At 56.9% G+C, this 20,744-nt stretch overlaps 2 protein-coding genes and 1 long non-coding RNA gene across 4 annotated transcripts; 1 reads left to right on the top strand and 2 right to left on the bottom strand.

Annotated features, from left to right (window-relative positions):
* LOC110388745 (excitatory amino acid transporter 5-like) lies at positions 5,463 to 14,916 on the bottom strand. Of its 2 annotated transcripts, XM_021378304.1 has the most exons (11): positions 14,473 to 14,916; positions 13,062 to 13,141; positions 12,627 to 12,839; positions 12,447 to 12,489; positions 11,496 to 11,718; positions 11,094 to 11,193; positions 10,693 to 10,926; positions 9,973 to 10,167; positions 9,656 to 9,790; positions 8,879 to 8,978; positions 5,463 to 8,778 (listed from the first exon to the last, which is right to left on the bottom strand). In XM_021378304.1, the coding sequence occupies exons 1-11, from the start codon at positions 14,647 to 14,649 to the stop codon at positions 8,641 to 8,643; spliced, it is 1,638 nt and encodes a 545-aa protein (XP_021233979.1). In that variant the 5' UTR covers positions 14,650 to 14,916; the 3' UTR covers positions 5,463 to 8,640. The 2 variants fall into 2 exon arrangements, 1 of the variants encoding a protein (XP_021233979.1); XR_002432967.1 differs by lacking the exon at positions 14,473 to 14,916 and having other exon boundaries at positions 5,463 to 7,617; positions 7,779 to 8,778; positions 12,627 to 13,677.
* LOC110388749 lies at positions 10,161 to 11,529 on the top strand. Its single transcript, XR_002432969.1, has 3 exons — positions 10,161 to 10,493; positions 10,587 to 10,786; positions 10,884 to 11,529. It is a non-coding gene; the product is annotated as an uncharacterized LOC110388749 (long non-coding RNA).
* PRAM1 (PML-RARA regulated adaptor molecule 1) lies at positions 15,050 to 20,146 on the bottom strand. The gene is made up of 10 exons (XM_021378307.1): positions 19,666 to 20,146; positions 18,032 to 18,634; positions 17,051 to 17,096; positions 16,770 to 16,882; positions 16,526 to 16,580; positions 16,189 to 16,282; positions 15,797 to 15,959; positions 15,659 to 15,692; positions 15,371 to 15,405; positions 15,050 to 15,189 (listed from the first exon to the last, which is right to left on the bottom strand). Exons 2-10 carry the CDS (start codon positions 18,411 to 18,413, stop codon positions 15,185 to 15,187), a joined length of 927 nt encoding a protein of 308 aa, XP_021233982.1. The 5' UTR covers positions 18,414 to 18,634; positions 19,666 to 20,146; the 3' UTR covers positions 15,050 to 15,184.

The following is a 20,744-nucleotide window of genomic DNA, read 5'->3' as shown; positions in this document are numbered from 1 at the left end:
TGAAACGAAGTGGAATCCCATTGTGTTATTTTGAGAGTCCTTATGTAAAACTCCATATTTTAGAAAGTTTTGCAAGAATGTACCCACCCCAGTCTTTTGTCCTTCAGTTCGAGGGCTTGGGAACTCTCTGGTATTTATTTCTCTTTCTTTTTCTTTTTCTTTTTTTTTTTTTTTTTTTCCTTTTAAAGTGGTTTGAAAAGTTGGGATTTTCATATTGAAACAGTTGGAAGACGGGATGACCGCAGCAGCGCTTTGTAGAACCCTGTGGATGGAGCGTTGTTTTCTTAATGGTGTCTTCACAATTAAACGAAACGAAGCCTCGATCCCTTCCCCTCGTTTTAATATGAAATTATTTATCGATAGCACAAAGATATGGTTTTTTTTTTTTTAAATTTATTTTTTTGTCGACACGTTCCTTGCTGGTTTCATTAATGGCTTATTTATACCGTGTCCGTTGTGTTCCTAAACGAGCTGTGCTGGGAGCTGATGTATCGCGGAACGGGATCGAGCTTTTACTTCATGGTTCCTCTCTGGTTCTTTTCCTGCAGGAATTGGGGTTTCTTTGTGCAATCTGGAATTCTGACTTTTATTCAGAGTCATGTGAGCTGTGTTCGCGATTGGGCGGATCGAGTTCGCTCCGCTAAAGCTTTTGTTACGCGGAACCCGATGAGATTGATGGAATTAAAAGGAGGCACGGGGCTGACTTCTTACCTTTCAGGAAAAGTTGTTCTCTCCATCTCAGGGCCCTTACCCAGCTTGATTGAAAAACTAAATAAAATAATAATTAAAAAAGAGCACCGACACCAAACCAGCCCCTAGCAATAGCGCATTGCTCAGAGATTTGGGGTTGGTTGGTTGGTATTTTTTGCAGCTTTCGGAGATGCAGCTCCTCCATCCCCGAGACCAGGCAGGACCTGGTTGCTCTGGTCCGGGGAGGGCCGGCCCAGTGCAGCTGTGCTGCCAGGCAGCAGGGCCCTGCCGCCATTGCGCCCAGAGCTGCAAGTGCCCCATCCCTGGAGCTGCCCGAGGCCGGGGGCCCTGGGTGCCCTGAGCTGCTGGGTGTCCCTGCCCAGGGTTGGAACCGAGTGGCCCTTCTCCCTTCACCCCAACCATCCTATTGAAGGCGTAGCGCTGCTGGGGCGGCTCCGAGCTTTGCAGAGCGCTGTTTCCAGTTCTTGCTGCTACAGGAATGCCCTGGTCTGCTAGTGCTTACCAGCTCGAAATTGTTCATCCTGCTAGATTTTAAAGAGCAGAAATTTTTAGTTACTGCCACTCTAACGAATTATGGGATGTGCAATATCTATTGCTTCATCCCCAGCACAGAATTTTAGATGTTTCCTGGCTTCTTTGTGGCAGAACTGGGGCAGCTTCAGTGTGATTCCTCCCAAAGGACGTTACCCCGGTGGGATCGCTCTGCCTTGGTTCGTACCCGCAGCCCTTGTGTCTTCCAGTTCTGTGAGAAGCAATGAGAGAAAGCATACACTAACAACCAGCAGGCTTTGCCACAAGACGTGCCCCGGTCAGGTGTGTGTCCCCTGTCAGAAATAGCCATTTTTACAAAGAAAAAAAAATCCCAATCTAGTCTGGCCCCATTAACTCTTCAGTGGAGATAACTCGGGGTGGAGGTTCCCTTTCTGCAGTGCTTCCCTTGGGCTGTGCCAGGGGCTGCTGTGGCTCGTATCACCGTGCCTGTCTGCTGTCACCTCCAGAGCTCCCAGAACGGTGATAGATGACACTGATTGCCGTCTCGTTGGTACTCTGCTCTTTAAAATACCTTTTTCTTTTCCATTTGAATAGTACCTCAAGTACGTAATAAAGTAGATGTTAATTTTTCCGGATTGATTGACTTCTCTCCGCAGAGCTGCGACCGGAGCCCTGCTCATCTCCATCCACGAGCTGACACAGAGCTTCACCAACTCTTAACTGAGATAGCTGTGGCTCTTCGTGCGTTCTCTGAGTAACCACCAAACCTCTGACACGTCCTTTAACCCAACTTCTGTTTGAATGTGTTGGAACAGATCCTGCTCCCAAGCTCAGCCCAGTGCATGCTGCAGAGAGAGATCCTAGCAGAGAGCAGAGCAGAGCAGGTTTGGCTTGGGAGCAGTGTGGGCTCGGTGTGAGCGGTGCTGGGCTGCGGCTCGCGTGCCGCGGGAGGAGCGTGTGCTCTCACTGCAGACCTCAGCGCGGTGCTGCAGCTCACCTTGGCTCTGGTAAGTCAGTCCCTCTGCAAGCAAACGGGTTTGGTCTCGGCCCAACCTGATCTGTAAAACGGGGGTGAAGTGTTTCTGTGAGCACGTATCCTACCTGACAGCTCGTTGTCTCAGATTGTTCCCTCTGCTTTGCATCTGTCAGGAGATATGTCTTTATACGTGCGTGTGCATGTGTTAAAGTGTACATCAGAAGTATTTATAGATCATTTATTTATTTATAATGTGCATTTACCTCAGTTGCATATATGGCTGTGTTCTGTGCTCTGCGTGCACACGTACGCTGTTCCGCATGCACACGCAGTGTAAAGGTAACTCACAGAATCACATGCGTCATTTTTTTAACAGAAAACCTGAAGACAAAATATTCAGTTTTTATACAATGAACACATGCCAAGATTTGTCCTTAAAAATCTGAGCTTTTGTCAAACTTTAGAGTCGCAAGGATGTTTTGTAGCAGCAGTGCAATAATGTGAGAAGCAGGAGACGGAGCTTTAAGAGAATGCACATCTGGTCGGATAAGAACATAATGTCCAAACTCTTCTGAAACTTCTCAAAATAACTTCAGGCACCTCCTTCTCGTGCATCACGTTTCTCACAGCAGTCTGGTAATTGCCACTTCTGGTAATAATCCCCTCGCATTGCTGCTCTTCAGGGAGCGCTTCCCGTTTGCTTGTCCCCAAGATCAGAATGCTGTCTGTCACCTCTCTGAGAACTGGTGATTAGGAAACGATGCTTGCTTCTTCTTGGGCTGGCTTTTCTATTTCATGCCCTGTTTTTACAGTATTTCCTAGGCCTTAATACTGTAATCCTTTCTTACTGCAGGAATGGAAGAAGGAAGACTGCTGAGCTTCGAAAATACCTGTGAGTGTAATGAAGTGGCAGAGATTTGGCCTCACACACCAGTGTGGTTCGGGGTGCCTGGCTGGCCCTGCTCCCCATCTCTGGGTTCTGGGATGGACACCCAGATGCTGCTGGGGCTGCTGGTAGCTGTGAGGAAGGGACGCTGGGCCCAAGTTCAGCTCTTGGTGTCCATGTCACGAGTACGGACCTTGGCAGAGCAGCTCTGCTGTCCCCTCCGATCTCCCAGTTCCTCTCTGAGTGCACACTCTGGTCTGCAGGGAAGGAACAACGTGAAGCTGGTTCGTTTAAGGCCGTGTCCAAGGAAGGAATTAAAAGGGAAGGGGACAGGCTGGGTTGGATTTGTGAAATTTAGGCAGCCTGACATCATCTGCAAAACATGAAGCTTGTGAAACCCGCCTTCTGCAAAGCACAACTGGGTGATGGTCTCGCAGCAAAAGGGAGGTGCTGGGTCAGGGGGGCTGTGCAGGAGGGAGCTGAGTGAGTGGGAGAGCTCCTCTGTTTTGCCCTTGCTTAGCACTGGAGGTGTCACCCCATCCTAAGCATTGTCTTGCAGGAACCAAAGGAGGAAGATGGGATGATGCCCAAGGAGAAGCTCCTTGCAGCTGCTGCGGCTTCCTGCTGTTGGTGCTTGTAGCTGTGTAAAAGCTTAATGGCTCATTAAAACGCCACGTTGTCATACTGCTTTAATTTTATCGTTATTTTTTTAAGAATGATGAGAGGATTCTTAGCATAAAAACCCCAAAGTGTTCAAGTGTTGTAGGCTCAAATAAGAGGACATGGGGAACCGGTAGGTGGTTGGGTGGTCGGCTGGGGGGCAGTGGTAATAGGCACATGGGTAATAAGGGATGTGACACACGTAACTTTAACCCCATCCATGTTGTCTCTGCTCCACAGCATGTTTCTATAGGCAACACGTTCAGGCTGAAGCCAGGGAACGAAGGCTGCGTGCTGTGCTAGGCTGTGATGGCTCTGTCCTTGGTCCCAGTGAGGGACAGCAGGGAAAAATGTTACCCAAGTGTTGGATAGCACATTTAACAATGTGGAGGTAAAGAAAAGGGTCACGGGTTGTCACGGGTTTATCACAAATAGTATCATTAATTTGGTGGATTTCTTTGGTGATTAGAAGCACAGGAAACGGAAGGTGCTGTAAGAAAAGACGGCCACAGGGAAAGCTGAGCAGGAGGTTCTCAGCTGGGAGGACACGGCGGTTCGCTTACCTTCCAGGACCTGGAAGCACCTTCAGTTTTTCTTTGTGTTGAAATATCATGTGCGCTATGAAACCCTGAGCTGGAAGCTGCTGGGAGATCCCATAGCTCTGAACTTCCCCTCCCTGCCAGGAGAGGTGTGCAGGAGGCATGAGAAGTGTTGGTGTTCTTGCACAGCATGAGCACGTCAATGAGAGGAGCTCATAGGGCACGTTGAGGAATCGGGTGCACGGCTCCGACCGGCGGTAACGTGGATGGAGAACACTTCTCTTAGGAGGTGACCCAACTGGAAATCACCAAGGGAGCTGTGGCAATGGGAAAATCAACGTGGTGATTCAAACAAGTGTTGTGTTTTACGGCATCTTGTGGCATGCAGGAGTGAAGATAAGAAGATAATAAATGATGAGGTCCATTTATACATGCCACGTCTCTCTCCGGTCTCGGTGCTTTGGTTAGGGCATGCACGAGGCTGGGGACTGGGGAGTTCTTCGTGTGAAGGTTGGATCTGACAATCTGCAGTGCCTTGTTGTGTGCTCTGTTGTGAGAGCATAGCAGGAGGGTGGTGGTGGGGACTTGACGGCCTGGATGCCTCGGCCTGTTTCGATGTCACCCTCAGGGCTCTGTTGCATGGGCAGCGTGGAAGGGAGGCCAGAAACCATGAAGCACCGGTGCAGTTCGGCAGTTTTGTAGCGGGAGATGAAAGGAGTGGGAGTGAGGGAATGCTGGGCCTGAGGACGCGGCAGAAGGGAACGTTCTGTAGAACTGCCAAAATGTTTGACCTCATCTTAAAAGAGCTGCAGTGGGAATTCCACAGTCACACTGCGATGGTGGTGGCGATCAGCCAAGGAGCTGTGACGTTCATCGTTGGGCTGAAGTGCTCAGAATTTACTTTGTGATGATGGCTTCCAGTCATCTGCTCCTACGAGGCGCTTCTGGTTGGGCTCAGCGTGCTCTGTCCCAGCTGTCAGGTCTGGGACGTGTCCTCTTTTTGTAATAAAAATGTTTTCTACAGTGGTGTCAATGCTGTGCATTTGAAATCCACACTGAGCTGCTCCTTACACTGGGAAAAAAAAAAAAAAAGAGTATGGAAACATTCCAAAAAAAACAGCCTCAAACGGAGCCAGGGTTTGAATTTTGTTGGGTTGCGTCAAGCATAGACATAGGTCACTCCAAAAGTAATGCCTCCTATATAAATAGGAGTTTCCCATGGAAACTACAACTGCTACAGAGAGCACAGTAACGCCGTTTGATGGAGCAAATTCTCAGCTACAAAGCATTCTGTGTTTGAGTTCAAAGGGGTCTTAAGGCCTGACATTGTTCAGTCCATAAATGTTTGTCCATGTGGACAAACTAGCTCCATGAATGGATTGCTTGTACCTGGCTGGAAAAGCAGAGGTCTGAAGGAATACAGAGAGACCTGCATTCGTAACTGGTTGTGAGCAAATTAATCGCTGCGCACAAAGTGTCTGTGTAAGTGTTTTATTTCCTACTGAAGCCTTCACGTGTAGGAACCACTGCATCTGAAGAGCAGATGATGGGATGTGGGTGTCCTCATGGGAAGAGAAGGAATTGCCACCGTATGGGCAGCAGGGGTGAGGATTGGTGTTGGGTTGCCATTGGGAACAGAGAGGGAGGAATTGTGCCTGGCTCCAAATGGAGGGATCTCTGGACGTCTCCAGGAAGGAAGTGCCAGCAGTGTTTGGTCTGGCACAGGCCATAGCTGCAGCTGGGAAATGGCGTTAGGAAGAGAAATGGAAAGAAGGCAAAATGGACTTAAGACACCCAAAGACAAGGCAGTGTTCTCTTAACATGGGAGCATCACGTTGCTGTTAACATTTTAGCACAAGAACGTGGTTTGGGGTAATACTTTGCAGATGACTGAAGACTTCTGGAGATGGCGTGGAGGAGGAGGATGGCCAAATAACCACGTGGTTGTGGTTCTGCGCGTGGAAGGACGGGAGGTTCTGAGATGAGCTGGATGCAGGTAAGTGGAGCAGCCAGGTTGGGCCAGGTTCACTGCTCCAACCCTGTACTTTCTTTCCTGTCTACCCTGATGTCAGGACTGCCTCTCAAAGCCAAAATCTGGTCCCATAAACTAGAGTCAGAAGGCTCTGTGGTCTGAAAATAAACCTCTGTGCTCAGATTTGCGATTTAGAGTGGGATTCATTCTGCTGACTTAAACAATTACAAATCTCAGTGCCCAGCCCAAGCCCATCAGTAAGAAACTTCAAAAGACGATTGATTGGAGCCGAAAATGTCTGAGAGCCGTAGATCGTGGAAGCACTGGTCTCCTCCTTGCCCATGGGGACTTGATTTGAGTGGTTTAAGTGAGACACGGCTTGCAGAAAGCGAAGGCACATGGGTCGCTTGTGCTGCCGGGAGGCATCGCTCCTTTTGTGCGCGGAGATTGCAGGCACTTGTTGGGACGTTTGTACAGACATCCATCACAAGATGTTCTCAGTGAAGTTAGCTCAACCCTTAATTATCGTGTATGCTGAAAGGAGCAGAAAAGATGCTCCCTTGGAGCTTTGGCTGCCCATGGCGCAGTCTGGGCACGTCCTGCTGTATGCAGCGAGGACCGTGGTCCGTGTTCACAGCTCTCAGTCTGTGGTCGCATTAGAGAAAATGAGAAGCTGTGTAGGGAAACGAAATGAGGAAGTAAATGAAAAGAGGGGAAGGGACAAAGGGAGACGGCCTCAGCTCAAAACGCTGCTTTCCAACATAGCCACCACCATCAGCCGTGCATTTTCACCAGTGATGAACAAGAGCTGCGTGAGCCGAGTGCCTGGTGCAGGTCATAGAATCATAGGATCCTGGATGGGTCCTCCCTAGGGTCACCTCCTCCCCTTCACCAAACCTGCTGGTGCCATTTCATTCCCCCACCAAGGCTTGTTTGGCCAAATGTTTGGGTTTTCTGCCCAAATTTTGAAGATACCGGAAAGCCAAGGGCTTCTGCTACTTCGGGTTAATAGTCACAGAAGCTGTAAGTAACTTCCACGGGGCTTTTATTGCATAGAAGCAGCTTTTGGTGATTTTCTCAGCGAGAATAATGCTCAGATAACAACCCGGTTCCTTTGCCCAGTTGCTCTCCCAACTTTATTAAGATATGGTACACACTGAAGCTGAATCTGCTGAGCAGGATCCTTCAATTCACCCCATTCCCATGTGTCCCCTCCCAGTCCTGGTGGGCAGAGGGGGACAGCGCTGCTCCTGGTGCTGCTCAGTGACTTTGGGCCCATTCTCAGTGGCTTCTGGAAACCTCCTGTCCCTCCGCTTCTGATGCACTCGTGTTACTCTGAATGTGGAACACCGTGCTGGCATTTTGGGTTGGATGCATTACTCTGTGTGTGTAACATCATGTTGACATTTTGAGGTTGCGTGCATTACTCTGAATGCAGAACGCCACACTGACATTTTGGGTTGCATGCATTACTCTGAATGCAGAATGCCACACTGACGTTTTGGGTTGCATGCATTACTCTGCCGGTGCAGCTGGACTTACCTCAGTCCTCATCAGCTCGTTTGCTGCTCTCGTCTGCCTGCATCTGAGTAATAGGAACAGCTTGATTCGTTTCCCTGTGGGTTGCGTCGCCTTTTAGAGAAATTCAGCGATGTTGGTGTGAATTTAAGCTGCTTCCGTGAGCCTCGTGCTGTGGCAGTAATGACAGCCGGGGTGGGAGGGGGATGTGGTGGCATTGGAAGAGGTAAATGCATCCAGCAACACACATAACGTGTACAAAAGGCTTTTGTGGAGAATGCTGCCCTTGGGAGCTGTGTTTTAAGGCTTTCAATGGAATGGGAATTTGAACATAGGAGCAGGCCCTTAGCTGGGAAATGAGCGCAGCTGCAGTGGGGTAATGCAGATAAACTGGTGCAGCATCCCGTTCTGCTCAGCTGTGGCTTTGGGCTCTGGGCAAAAGATACACTTAGGTTTTCAGGTGAGAACCTAAAAGATACGCGTGTATATAGATATATTAATATGTAATGTATATCAGTATGTATTGGTGTATATAAAAAGGTTTTAAAATATCTATTAACACCTTATGGCATGCAGCCTGGGCAGCAGATAGAGGCTGCTGCCGTAAGGTGACAGCTTCAGTTCCACCTCTGCTGCTCTCTGCCATCGCCTCGTTCCTGTTCCCCCATCCCCCCCAGCAGCCTCATGGAATGGGACAGGGCTGTATCCCCACAGCTGCTGCAGGCAGGGCAGCCAGTCTGGTCATATCCTCAGCTCCAAGCAGGGGGTAGAAAGGATAGAGAGGGGTTTGCTGCCCCAGGTAAGGCCTTTGTCTTGCAGAGCAGCCATACGTGGCATTGGGAATGTTCAGCACCAAGGTCCCGTCCTGGGGTGGGAGTGCTGCGACCTACACCTGGCAGATGTTGTAGTGCACTCCTGTCTCAAACAGAGCGTCCTCAAGCAGTTCGATCACGTTGTCTTTGGGATGCAGAAGTGGGGGCTCTGCAGAAGGAAACTTCTCTGTGTCGCTCACTGGGTCTTGCTGCTAAAAAGATAGAAATGCTGTTTTAGTATCTTAGCCGACTGTGCTCTTTGTGCCTGCATGGCCTCAGAGTGCCCCGTGCTCCCAGCCTGGCTGGCCATACCTTTGGGGGCTTTGGAGCAAAGTCTTTCTCGCAGATGTGTTGTATGATGCCGGCAGCCAGCGCATCCCCAAGGACGTTGGTCATGGTCCGAAATCGGTCCCTGGAAGAGAGAAGTGCTGAGGCTGTGGCCAGCGGTGCCGTACGGTGTTGCAGTGTGCGGGATGCAGCTTGGCCATCCCTGCTGCTACCGGGATAGGCAAGAAGTGCAGAGCTCCTGTCCTCCTTGTCTCGAGATCATCCTGCTCCTCACCCACCAGGACAAGGGCTGCCCCGGTGGAAGAGTGCCGTGGGCCGGAGGTGTTCCTTGGAAAGCCCCGTCCCTCCGTACAGGAAGACTGGTGTCATTTGCCTTCCAATGACATGCAGCTCGTAAGATGCATGCTGCCTATTGGACGTGCTCATTTCCAGCTGCATGGGTTTATTCTGCAGGTCATGCTTTTGTGCTAAGCAATGTCATTTTTCCACCTCTGGTTACAACCCCAGATCCTTCCTATCTCTTGCAAGTACACATGCACGCTTTTTTTCCTTAACTTACTTGAGAGCTGTGGCAAAGACGTGGTGCGGAATAGTGACAGTGATGGGCACTCCAAACAGGAACTGTCAGGTAAGAAGTTTTTGTCTATTGTTATCATAGGGCATTTTGGGAAAAGAACAGGAAAAGGGATGACCTTACTCTTGGCTTCTGGCCTTGTTCTGAGCTCAGTCCCTGTTCCCTGTACTAGAAGGAAGTCCCAGTGTGTCCCCCCTACGCACACCATGCACCCGGAAAGGACTCACAGGGCCCAGTCCACCGCGATGATGAGCGTGATGTCGGTGGTCGGCAGCCCCACCGAGGTCAGCACGATGACCATCGTGACCAGTCCCGACTGGGGGATCCCGGCCGCCCCAATGCTCGCCGCAGTTGCTGTTATGCTGTAGAGAGAAGGCTGTGGGATTAGTGTCCTCTGAAGGTGGTGTGGAAATTCTCTACGGACCAGGGTGAGATCTGGAAGGTTCCAGCACTGTGGACCGCTCATCCATGGGCGCATCCCCCAATGGAGAGCGGGATGGGATGCGGTGCCCGCGGCTCCCTGCCCGCTGCTGCACACGTGTACCTTATCGTCACGATCTGCCCCAAATCCAAGTCGTACTCGTTGACCTGGGCGATGAAGATGGCAGCGACTGCCTCGTACAGCGCCGTGCCGTCCATGTTGATGGTGGCACCGACGGGGAGGACGAAGCGTGCCACGCGCCGGTCTATGCCGTTGTTTTCCAGAAGACACTTGAGGGTGATGGGCAAGGTCGCTGAGCTGCAGAGCAAGGAGCAGTAAGTCATCGTTTGCCGCAGCATCACCAGTGCTGCCTTTGGGTAGAAATGAAAGTCCTGTAGAAATGTAAGCAGCAATGTTACACGGATTGCTGTACCAACAGAAGCCATCTGCGTCTCTTTGGCTTACAGCACCTGGAGAACTCACAGAGCACACGCTGTTGGCCAGGCAGTAAGGCTGCAGTGCCAGCGGGATAACCCAGAGCCCCCCCAGCCCCGCTGGGTCCTGGCAGGGAGCAGCCACTCTTCCTTATGCCCATCACGAGGCCAGGAGCTGTAATGCAGCAGCTGCTGGAACTGGGTGTGAAGGTGCCGTGACAGTGGGGCAGTGCCAAGCATCCCACCTCCCACTGCTGCCGGAAGGGATCTCCTTTAATGTTTTATCCTTCTTGATGTCTGCAGTGCGTCTCTTCTGCCACACAGCCAGCCCTGCGCTCCACCACATCCCCCACGAGCGACCCATATCCCATCCCTGCTGTACCCATGTATTTCAGCCACGTTTCCATACCTGGAGGACGTAGCTAAGGCGATCAGCAAAGCTTGCAGTATCCCCTTAATGAAAGCATAGGGGTTTTTCCTGGTGATGAGTATAAAGAGCAGAGGTAAGAGCACAAGTCCATGGATGGCCAGCCCCGACACCACGGTGATGGCATACAGCCCCAGCTTCTGCCCTGTAACTGATGGGTCTTCCATCTCCAGGATCTTTCCAGCAATGAGAAACACGATGCCGAAGGGGAAGTACCTACCAAGAATAGGGACCAGTGTTCATGAGGACCGAGCAATGCAGCAGCGATGGCAGCTGTGCTGCGCTGAGTCCATTGCTCACAACAGATGCGTGGGGCTGTAGGATGGGCATCAGCACCAGCGAGCAGGTGAGGAGAGAGCAGAAGCAATGACAGCCCGACTCACCAGACGGCCATGGAGACGATTTTCATCACGGCTTCGTTCAGACACTGGCACACGTTGACCAGCGGCGCTCCTCGCTCACCCATCTTTCCCAGGAGGAGCCCTACAGCCCAACACATGGACCCGTGCTACTGAGCGGTACCCGGTGCGCAGCGCCCGTGCCCTCGGGCTGTGGCTGGAGGAATCTAGAGAGGGATGCACTGGCTTTTTGCTGACAGCTCCGTCGGTGCCCCCGGTGCTGCCCTCACCGCGCTGCCCCCGCACCCCAAATCCTCGGATTGGCGCTCGGGCTCCTGATACGCTGAGCTCAAGCTCCTCGCCCTCACCTCTCCCCATAATCCGCCCCACGCTGATCCTATCGCCTCCCACTCTTTCCCCCCCGCTCCCTCCTCCTCCCGCAGGTACCTATGGTGGCGGAGAAGATGACGATCCCAAGGACGTTCATCTCGTTGCTGGTCCCTGGCAGGGTCCTGTACGTCATTTCGGGAGACGGTGTTAGCTCAAGAAACACGGGTCGGTGGATTTCAGGGTTTTCCTCATCCGGTGCAAAGTAAATAAAACTGAGGGATTTCCCTGGAATCGCTGGGAACCCTGGAGACTTCACCACTGGGACAATAACAGTTCGATACTGGGACAGAAGCAAAGCAGAAGTTATTGTCCCGTGGGCAGCAGGCTCCAGCGAGTGGCCCTGCAGGTTCATTGGTGAGGTGACAAGTAGGGCAGGGAAGCAGCAGCTAGCATTTGAGGCGGATCCCTGCTGGATCCTGGTGTGGGATGGGACGAGGAAATGTTGCGGTCCCTACGGACAGGCCCCTCCAGCCCCGTTCTGGCACGCCACAGACTCCCAGTGCCAAGAGCTTGCTGTTCTCCCTGCGCCCTGCCCATCCCTGCCCCATCTCCTTCAGTCCAAACTTCACTGCTCTCATCCTCCTGCCCACACCTCTCTGCCCTGCTCCCCAACCCCACTGGGACCAGGACAGGGATGGGAGAAGGCAGAGATGGGACTGGGGCTAGGAGTGAGGATGGGGATGGGGACAGGATGGGAATGGAGATGGGGATGGGGATGGGGCTGGATTGGGGACAGGATGGGAATGGAGATGGGGATGGGGATGGGGCTGGATTGGGGACAGGGATGGAGTGGGGATGGGAGTGGGACTAGAACAGGGCTGGGACTGGGGATGGAGATGGAGATGGGGCTAGGGCTGGGATGGGATAAGGACTGGGACTGGGACTGGGACTGGGACTACGGCTGGAACTGGTTCTGGGGCTGGGAAGCCACCGCACAACAGCAGGGCCCAACTGTTGTGTTGCAGAGCAGGGAGGCCCAGCTGCCCGGGGCTGGGGCTGGCCACTCACCTGCTGGAAGGAGGCTTCCACCAAGTTGGAAGGGAACATGTTCCTGGAAGAGAGCAATAGTGCAGAGTTTAAAGCTGGAGGGGAGCTGGAGACAGCTCTGCGGGGCAAGATGCCGAGAGGAGGACCGGCACAGCCTGATACGCCGCGGTATTCATGAGAACTCATGGCCCACAGCCCCACCTGATCAAGTCCAGCAGCGCGTCGGCAGAGCTGAGCACCACCTTCCCTGCTGAGTAGTCCTCCTTCTGCGCGGCTGCGCCGGGGTGGATGCTGACCACCAGGATGATCCCAACAGTCACCGCCATGAAAGTGGTCCAAAGGTAATAGGTGATGGTGATCACCCCCATCTTCCCGCAGGCCCTGGGCTCCATGGTGGCCAGCCCGGACATCAGGCTGTGCCAGGAAACACCATGCTCAGCACCCGCTCCAAACCGCGCGGAGCCGGGGTTGGGAATCCTGATCGGAGCTCCCCATGCACCACGGGTGTAAGAGTGAAAGAACCCCAAGTGACCCCCAGCTCTGCTCCCACCCCATGAGCTCAGGGCCTGGCACCTGCACTCAGGCAGCTGCGTGTCCTGTCTCATGGTCCTTGAGACGCAGACGATGATATCTCACCTGGAGGTGATCAGCGGCAGGATCAGCATCTTCAGCATCCTCATGAGCAGCTCTCCGGGAAAGGAGAAGTACTGCTTCTCCTGCAGGGAGCAGAGCGTGGGGAGGGGTGGGAGTGGGGAGGTGTGCGCTGATCGTGGGCGAAGGGCTCAAACCGGGCAGATTTGCTCTTTTTCCCGATGAGACCCAGACATGAGCTCGGTTCCCAGGTGTGAAGGTGTGGTTTCCCTGCCCGTCCCCTACCAGAGCTGCTGGGAGTGAGAAATACCGCCCCACAGGGAAATGTGACCAGGAGCTGAGGAGGGGTGTGGGGCTGGACCCCTCGCATCCTCATCCTTGGGCCCATCTCCCTCTGGGAACAGCCCCATGGCCACACCTTGGTTGCTCCAGACGTCACTGCACTTCTCCCTGGGAGCAGAGTTCAGAAGTGCCCCAACCCCTCCAGGTGCCCACCTGCCAACCGCCTGTCCTTCCATCCCTCCAGCCACGTACCCATCTGCCATCCGTCTACCCATCTGCCATCCCTCTCTCCATCCATGTCTTTCTGGAGGCTCCTTCCGTCCCTCCCTCCATTCCTCCCTCTATCCATCCCTCCATCTATCCATCCATCCATCCATCCATCCATCCATCCATCCATCCATCCATCCATCCATCCCTCCATCCCTCCATCCCTCCATCCATCCATCCATCCATCCATCCATCCATCCATCCATCCATCCATCCATCCATCCATCCATCCATCCATCCATCCATCCTCCACCCAACCTTCCCCAGTGCCATGTGGATTTGTTGGGCAGCCATGGGGTGGGGGCAGGACCGGAGGCAGTGGGATGCTGCCGCTCTCACGGCCACGTGCATTGGGGTGCAGTGGGATTACGCCCCGCTTCAGTTAAGTCAGATCATCCTCGCTCCGGGCAGTGATGCTGCAGGGCGTAATTGAAGTGACAAGTGCCAAATCCCCGCAGGTTACGCGGGGATGTGCCGGCAGCAGCTGAGCATCCCACAGATCGGGGCTGAGTTAAAACCGCTGTGGTTGTAGCGCGGTGACATTTAACGGCCCTTTGGGAACAGGAGGGGACCCCTGGGAGTCCGGCGTGGTTTGTGCCAGGACTGCCCCGGACGCTGAGCACCTGCACGAGTGGTGGAGGAGCGCGGCTGTGGGATGCTGACACCGCTGTCCTGTGCCATGGGACGGCTGTGAGCAGCGAGCACCCGGCACAGAGTGGCAGACACCTTCCCCCTCCCCAACCCCCTGCAGCCCAGCGGGGTTCCTAGGAGAGTGATGTGGGATATGTCTGCTGCTCCGGGGCCAAAATAAGAAAACCCATCTGTGAGAGGTTGCTCTCTCAGGGAGGAGCCCGCGCATTCGGTGCTGAGCCCTTCCATGCTCCCCTCGCTCCCGCCCCGTCCTTACCAGCTCCGTCAGCTCCAGCGCCCGCAGCAGGAAGCCCAGCAGGCAGCCGGTGGCCACCGACAGCATGGACAGGGTCAGGAGGCCGTTCCTGCTCCAGAAGGCCCGAACCTGCACCCAGAGGCGCGTGGAGCCCATGGACAGCGAGCCCAGCAACGCCGCGCGGGCGCGCTCCCACATGGCCCCGCTCAGCAGCAGCTCCGCTCCCCGCGCATGGCAGCGCTCGCTGTGCCAGCCCGTAATCCCCGCACCGGGAGCTGCCTCGGGAGCCCTTCCCGTAATGGAAAGTGACGTCCTGCAGCGGTTAATCTGGGCTCGGCTTTCAGGGTTAACCCTTCCCTGCTGCTCGCACCCCGCGGGGCCGCACGCAGCGGGAGCGAGGATGGAGCTGCGATCCCAGCGCAGTTCCCGACCCAGCAGGATCCGATCCCGGATCTGGAGGCGGCATTTGGGCAGTGAGCGCGTCCCTGTCCCTCCCCACGTCCGCTCCATTAGGGCACAACCACCAAAAAAGAAGAAACCAACCAAAAACCACAGATAGGACCACGCAAATCAGTGCCACGTTTCACACAGACGAAACAAAGCGTCGCAGGGCTCTGCCTGAAGGTCCCTCCCCAACCTCTGCTCTGTGGGGCCGACCCTCGCAGCCCCTCCAGCACCGGAGCTTCGGCCTTCGGGGTCTGGTGTGTGCTCCCGTGGCTTTGCCGTGGGTCGGTCACTCTGTCGGTGGGAACAGATGTCTGCTCAGCACCGCTGTGATACAGCTGTCCCCTTTTGGCTTTGGCTGCAGAGCGCGCTGCAGGGGCACAGTGGGGGTTTGGGGCGTCTCAAAGGATGTGGGGGGCTCTGCCCGGGGCTCTGTGGGGGCACACGGGGCCGGCAGCGCTTCACTCGCACCCACCATAGAGATCAACGTCGTCGTAGATGTCCGTGTCCCTGCAGGGGAAAAGCTGTGAGCATTCCGGGCCCACGCAGCCCCACCGCAATGGGGCAGCTGTGCTGCTGCTCTGCCCCATCTCTGCCCCATGTGCCCCCCCCCATGTGGCTCCTCCACACAGGTGGGACACCAAGTTGTCCCCAGAAGGGGCACATCTTCCTATGGCCACCGGTCACTGCCACGGCTTGGGGGGGGGGGGGGGGGGGGGGGGGGTTGGTGCTGGGAGGAAGGGGCTGGGGAGGGGATACTCACAGGTGCAGCATCGCAGCCCGGGGCACGTAACCATCTGCAAGAGAGCGGGGAGAAGCGTGTGGGGCTGCACAGCCCTGGGGGGGGCTGGGAAGGAGCAGGGCAGCTCCGGGGCAGAGCGCGGGGCAGCGGCCGACTTACACCTCCGCTGGCTGTTCCGGCACAGGATCTGCTCCTTATTGGTGAACTGAATGACATCGAGGATCTCGCCCCGTCTGAGCGGCAGGTTCTTCCCCCCGCCCCTCTTCTCCGTCGTTGCAGGGTCGACCATCATCTGGGTCAGGACAGTGATGTTCCCTTCGAACTGAAACACAAGCGGAGGGAGGCTGGCCGAGCTCCAACCGCTTCCTCTGTGGAACCGGCACACTTCTCTGCAGCACAGCGCCGTGGGGCCGGTCCGTCCGGGGGGTGCCTCAATGGGGTGGCCTGCTGGGAACCTCCAGCTCCCGCAGCACACGGCCCCTCCGCACCGCGTCCTTCCTGCACAGCGAGGGGGACTTCAGAAGGAAAAGCGACCGCTCCCCGCTGCTCACCTTGAATTTCTTCTGGAACTCCCTGTCCGCTTTCTCTTCCTTCTTGCATTCCTTGAGGGTCATCGGCTTTGTCCTCCGGGAGCTCTGAGCCTCTCTGCAGAGATGTTGTGAGTGCTGGGAACGTTTGGCTCAACCCCCCCCCCGCTGCTGCCCTTGCCCAGGTTCCTCCCATCACCCAGAGGTGCCCCCCCCACCGACCCTCCCCTTCCCCCCAGGACCACTGGGGCTCTGCGGACAAGTTCTCATTGCAGCCCCCGCAGTGACCACTGAACAAGAAAAGCACTGGGGGATCTCTGCAGTCTGAGGACCCACGGGAAGTGCTCACCCCCCTCGTTACCTTTGTGCAGCAACCAGCAGCGCAACTGTGCTGGGGGCCGGAGCGGCACCTCCCCCTGTAAAACCAAGCATGGAGAGGGCTACACGGGGCGGCAGAGGCTGAGAGCACCTCTCCCCACACCCCCCTGGTGCCATCTGCCTCCCTGGGACCAAACAGGGCTGATGTCACCGGCCCCACTGGCTGCCCTCCATCCTTGGGGCGTCTCCGATCCCCCCCGCCCCACACCCACCCCCTGTGCCCCCACCTCCTCTGGGCCGGAGGTACGCTGGCGGCCGGGCCGTGGGGGGTGGCGGAAAGCTTTGGTCTCTCCTGAGCACCTCAACGCTCTCGACATCGTCGTATATCTCCTCCTCACTGCTGGGACAGAGCAGAGTGCCATTAGGAAGCCGTGCAGCCGCCCAGGACGATGTTTGCCCCGCTGGGGGTGCATCACGGCAGCCCCACCCCACCCTCCCACCATTCCCCCTTGTGCTCTTTCCACTGGGTCGGAGACCCCCGAAATAAAAGTGCCTGCTCAGTACTAACCCCGCTGCGCTCCGAGTGTCCCGTGGTGGGAATGGCGTTGGGTAACCTGCGGGATAGAGGGAGCAACGAGCGGCTCTTTGGACTCTGCAGCTCAGCTCGGGGCTCAGGGCCGGCAGCACGCCCAGATCCAGTGACCCAGCAGACAAAAAGGCCACCAGCCGTTAGGACACGAGGAGGAGACATCACTGCTCTGCCAGGACCGCTCCCTGCCCTCCAGCGCAGGGCCAGGGCCCCTGTCAGGGTGAGCGTCCCCCAACACAGCGGCACTGACCCACAAAGAGCGGTACCAGAAAGCAGCTGGGGTGTGCAGTTCTGAGGAAAGGAGGAGGCTGCACCGCAGCCCACAGTCCTGGTGTGAGCTGGGTAACAGGGAAACATTGTGGGATGGTGAAGAGCTTCGGGAAGTTGTGGGAGAAGCGGGATTTAAAGGAAGCTTAAAGCTGATAGAAAGCAGCAAATGTGCTGAGCTCTGGAAGGCCACCATGGAGCATGGCAGGGGCTGTGCACAGACACCAGCACGCACACAAGGCACCGAGCCCAGCGTTGTGGTGGAGGAAGACACCGAGCTAGCACTGCAGTCCCATTGGCCAGAGCTCTGCCTGTGCCCCAGGCCATGCCCATCCCCATCCCGTACCCAGCCCTGCACCATATCCATCCCCATCCTGTACCCATCTCCACCCCATAACCATCTCCACCCTACCTGTCCCCCTCCATACCCATCCCCACGCTGTACTATCCTCCCCCATCCCCACCTCGTACCCATCCTAATGCCATACCCATCCCCATCACATCCCATCCCCACCCTGCACCCATCCCCTTGCCGTACCCATCTCCATCTCATGCCAATCCCCACCCCATCCTCATCCCCATGCCATATCCAGATCCACGCATTACCCATACTCATCCTGTACCCATCCCCACACTCTAACCCATCCCCACTCCGTACACATCCCCGCCCCATCCCCATCCCCTCCCCCGTACCCAGCGCTGCGCTCCGTGGCCCCGCAGCAGTGCGGCCGGGCTCTCCGAGGCGTGCAGCCCTATGGAACTTCTCCAGATCCACGCCCGGAGGCCGCCGGGGCTTGGCCGGCCTCGCTCCCAGCACCGCGGCGTGCGGCAGCGGCTTCCTCCGCGGGGGATGCCCCGAGCCCCGGGTCTCACCCGCATCATCTGCGCTTGGGGTGGAGAGAGCTGGAGCGGTTCGGTCATTGAGCAGCGGCCATTTCTGCGGGGGTGGGTTCCTCGGGGGGGGACGGGAGGTGGCTCCGACCCCCTTGTTATCCGCCGCGTTCCATCCTCCCGGCTTGGCAGAGGTGGGGTGGGAGCCGGAGCTCGGTGCGATGCCCTTCTTCAGCCGGGCCATCCACTCCGGGTTCTGGGGAACGGGCGTCGGAGGGGAACCGAGCCCCTCGCTCTGAGCTTTGATGCGTGGCGGAGGGGTCCTGCTGGCGCCCACCCTCCCGGCGCGGGGGAAGCTGCGGGGGGACCCACAGCCCAACCGCCCGCTGCGGGGGGAGGTTTCCTGCTGTCCTTCAGCTTTGCTCGCAGGTGCCGCCCCGCCGCCTCGTTCCCCTCCCGGTGCTCCTGCGGGGATGAAGGAAAGCTCCGGTGATGCCACGACGGAGGAAAACGAGTCCGAGCCCCGCGGTGAAGGCAAAAAGAAAACAAAAAGAAAACAGCAAAAAAAGAAAAAAAAAAAAAAGAAGTCAAGAAGCGGCGGATCTGCCCCACTTTTCTGACCGGAGCGTTTCCTGCACCGCTCACCCCCGCGATGGGCGCACGGAACTAGGGCGCGCGGCCGCAGCCTGGGGCTGCCCCACACACACATCGCTGCGGGCGCCGGGGTCACGGGCACCGCCCCGGCTAGATCCTAGGCATGGGGAGAGGTGGTCTTCTCCCCTCCACCTCTTCTCCCCCCCGACCTCTTTCCCCCGACCTCCCCCTGGCCCCCGGGCGCAGCACGGCGGATGTCGGGGTTCCGCTCCACCTGCCCCGCCGCGGCTCGGGCTCCGCATTCCTCCTCCTCCCGGGATTTCGGTTCGGTTTGCGATTGCATCACTTTGCTTGCTTTCACAACAGAAGAGCCGGAGCGCAGAGAAGCCGGCGCCACATTTTCAGACGTGAGAGCTCAAATGTGGACTGTCAAATAGGGGCAGGAGCCCCCTCGTCCCTGGGCAGAGCCCGCGGGGGGCTCAACAGCGCACATCGCCCACGTCCTGCACGTAAGGCAGCGAAAAACGGTGAAAAAAAAAAAAAAAAAGGGACTTCTGCCGTGCTCCCGAGCACACCCTGCGCTTTCAGATTTGAACCGCTCAAGTGTTGTGACATCGGCAGCAGAGCTGTCCCGTGAGCTGGGACACGGAGCACGCCCGGGGCGGTGCCGTCGGGGTACGGCAGCGCGGTCTCAGCGCCCGGCGCAGCGCTCAACACACACCGCGTTCGGCAGCGCCGCGATGCCTCCTCTTCTTTGGCGTATTTGAAGCCCACCCGGTGCTACCAGGTGCTCAGAGAGCTCCGGAGCTCCGACTGACCCCATCCCATCCATGCTTTGAGGACGTGCGGGTGCGGGCAGGACCCGGTGTCCTCGCACGCAGCCCGGCGCAGGTCGCACTCACCATTCCCCACCCGCGGACGCTGCCCTACGAGCTCTCCTCCGTCCCGAACACCATCGGAGCCGTCCGAGCAGAAGGACCCGAGCGACGGGAGCCCCTCCGGCGGCAGCGGAGCTCCCCTGCACCGAAAGCAGAAGCTCTTTCCTAACGTTGGGTTGGCAAGGAGCTGTGCGCAACGCCAGGAAGCGGCTGCGGCCTGACTGCACAGAGGGGGGGGTGGGAGCGGCTCTGTGCCGCCCGTGGGGCACTGGGTGCTGCTGCTGTCCCGTCCAGAAATGAGCGTGGGCTTTGGGAGCGACCTGAGACCATAGGATCGGCACAGGAGCACAGAAGGGCTCGGGCTGGGGGGGATCTTCACACCCACCCGGTTCCAGCCCTGCGGACAGGGACACCCCCGGCAGGCCGGGCTGAGCAGAGCCCTGTCCGTGGCCGTGGGGATCTCCAGGGGCGGTGAGCAGCGCCCAACCCGACGGGAGCCAATGGGGCCGGGACAGCCACCTCACGGGGGACAGTGGTGAGGAAGGAGGCTCAGGGGACGTGTGTGGGGATGGCGAGCAGGAGGGACACACTGGAGGCGATGGGAGGCTGAAAGGCCGAGTTTGGGGCCGGGGGGGTGGGATTGGAGGACAGAGGTGATGAGAGGAACCTCAGGCGCTGTTCAGAGGGAGTGGGTGCGGGCAGGGGGTGTCTGGGGGTGACGGGGGGTGCCAAGGAGCTGGCTGGGTAACGAGGGGGGACAGGGAGGGCTACAGGGCTGAGTTTGGGGCGCAGGGGGAGTTGAAGGGTCGTGTTTGGGGGCATAGAGCGAACGGAGAGCCACGTCTGGGGCACAGGGAGAGTGAAGGGCTGAGTTTGGGGCACGGAGTGGATTGAGAGCCACGTCTGGGGGCACAAAGAGGATGGAGAGCCACGTTTGGGGTGCAGGGAGGTTGGAGGACCAAGTCTGGGGCGCAGGGAGGATACAGAGCCGTGCCTGGGGCGCAGGGAGCGCCCAGCGCCACGTCCAGCACGGCGCTCAGGGACAGCGCCCCCCAGCGGCGCGGAGGTGACCGCGGGCGCTCCGCCTTCCGCGCGCTCCGCCC

The sequence above is a fragment of the Numida meleagris genome, chromosome 27, assembly GCF_002078875.1.
Source record: "Numida meleagris isolate 19003 breed g44 Domestic line chromosome 27, NumMel1.0, whole genome shotgun sequence".
Lineage (NCBI taxonomy): Eukaryota > Metazoa > Chordata > Aves > Galliformes > Numididae > Numida > Numida meleagris.
This window is presented reverse-complemented; position numbering and strand designations above follow the sequence as displayed.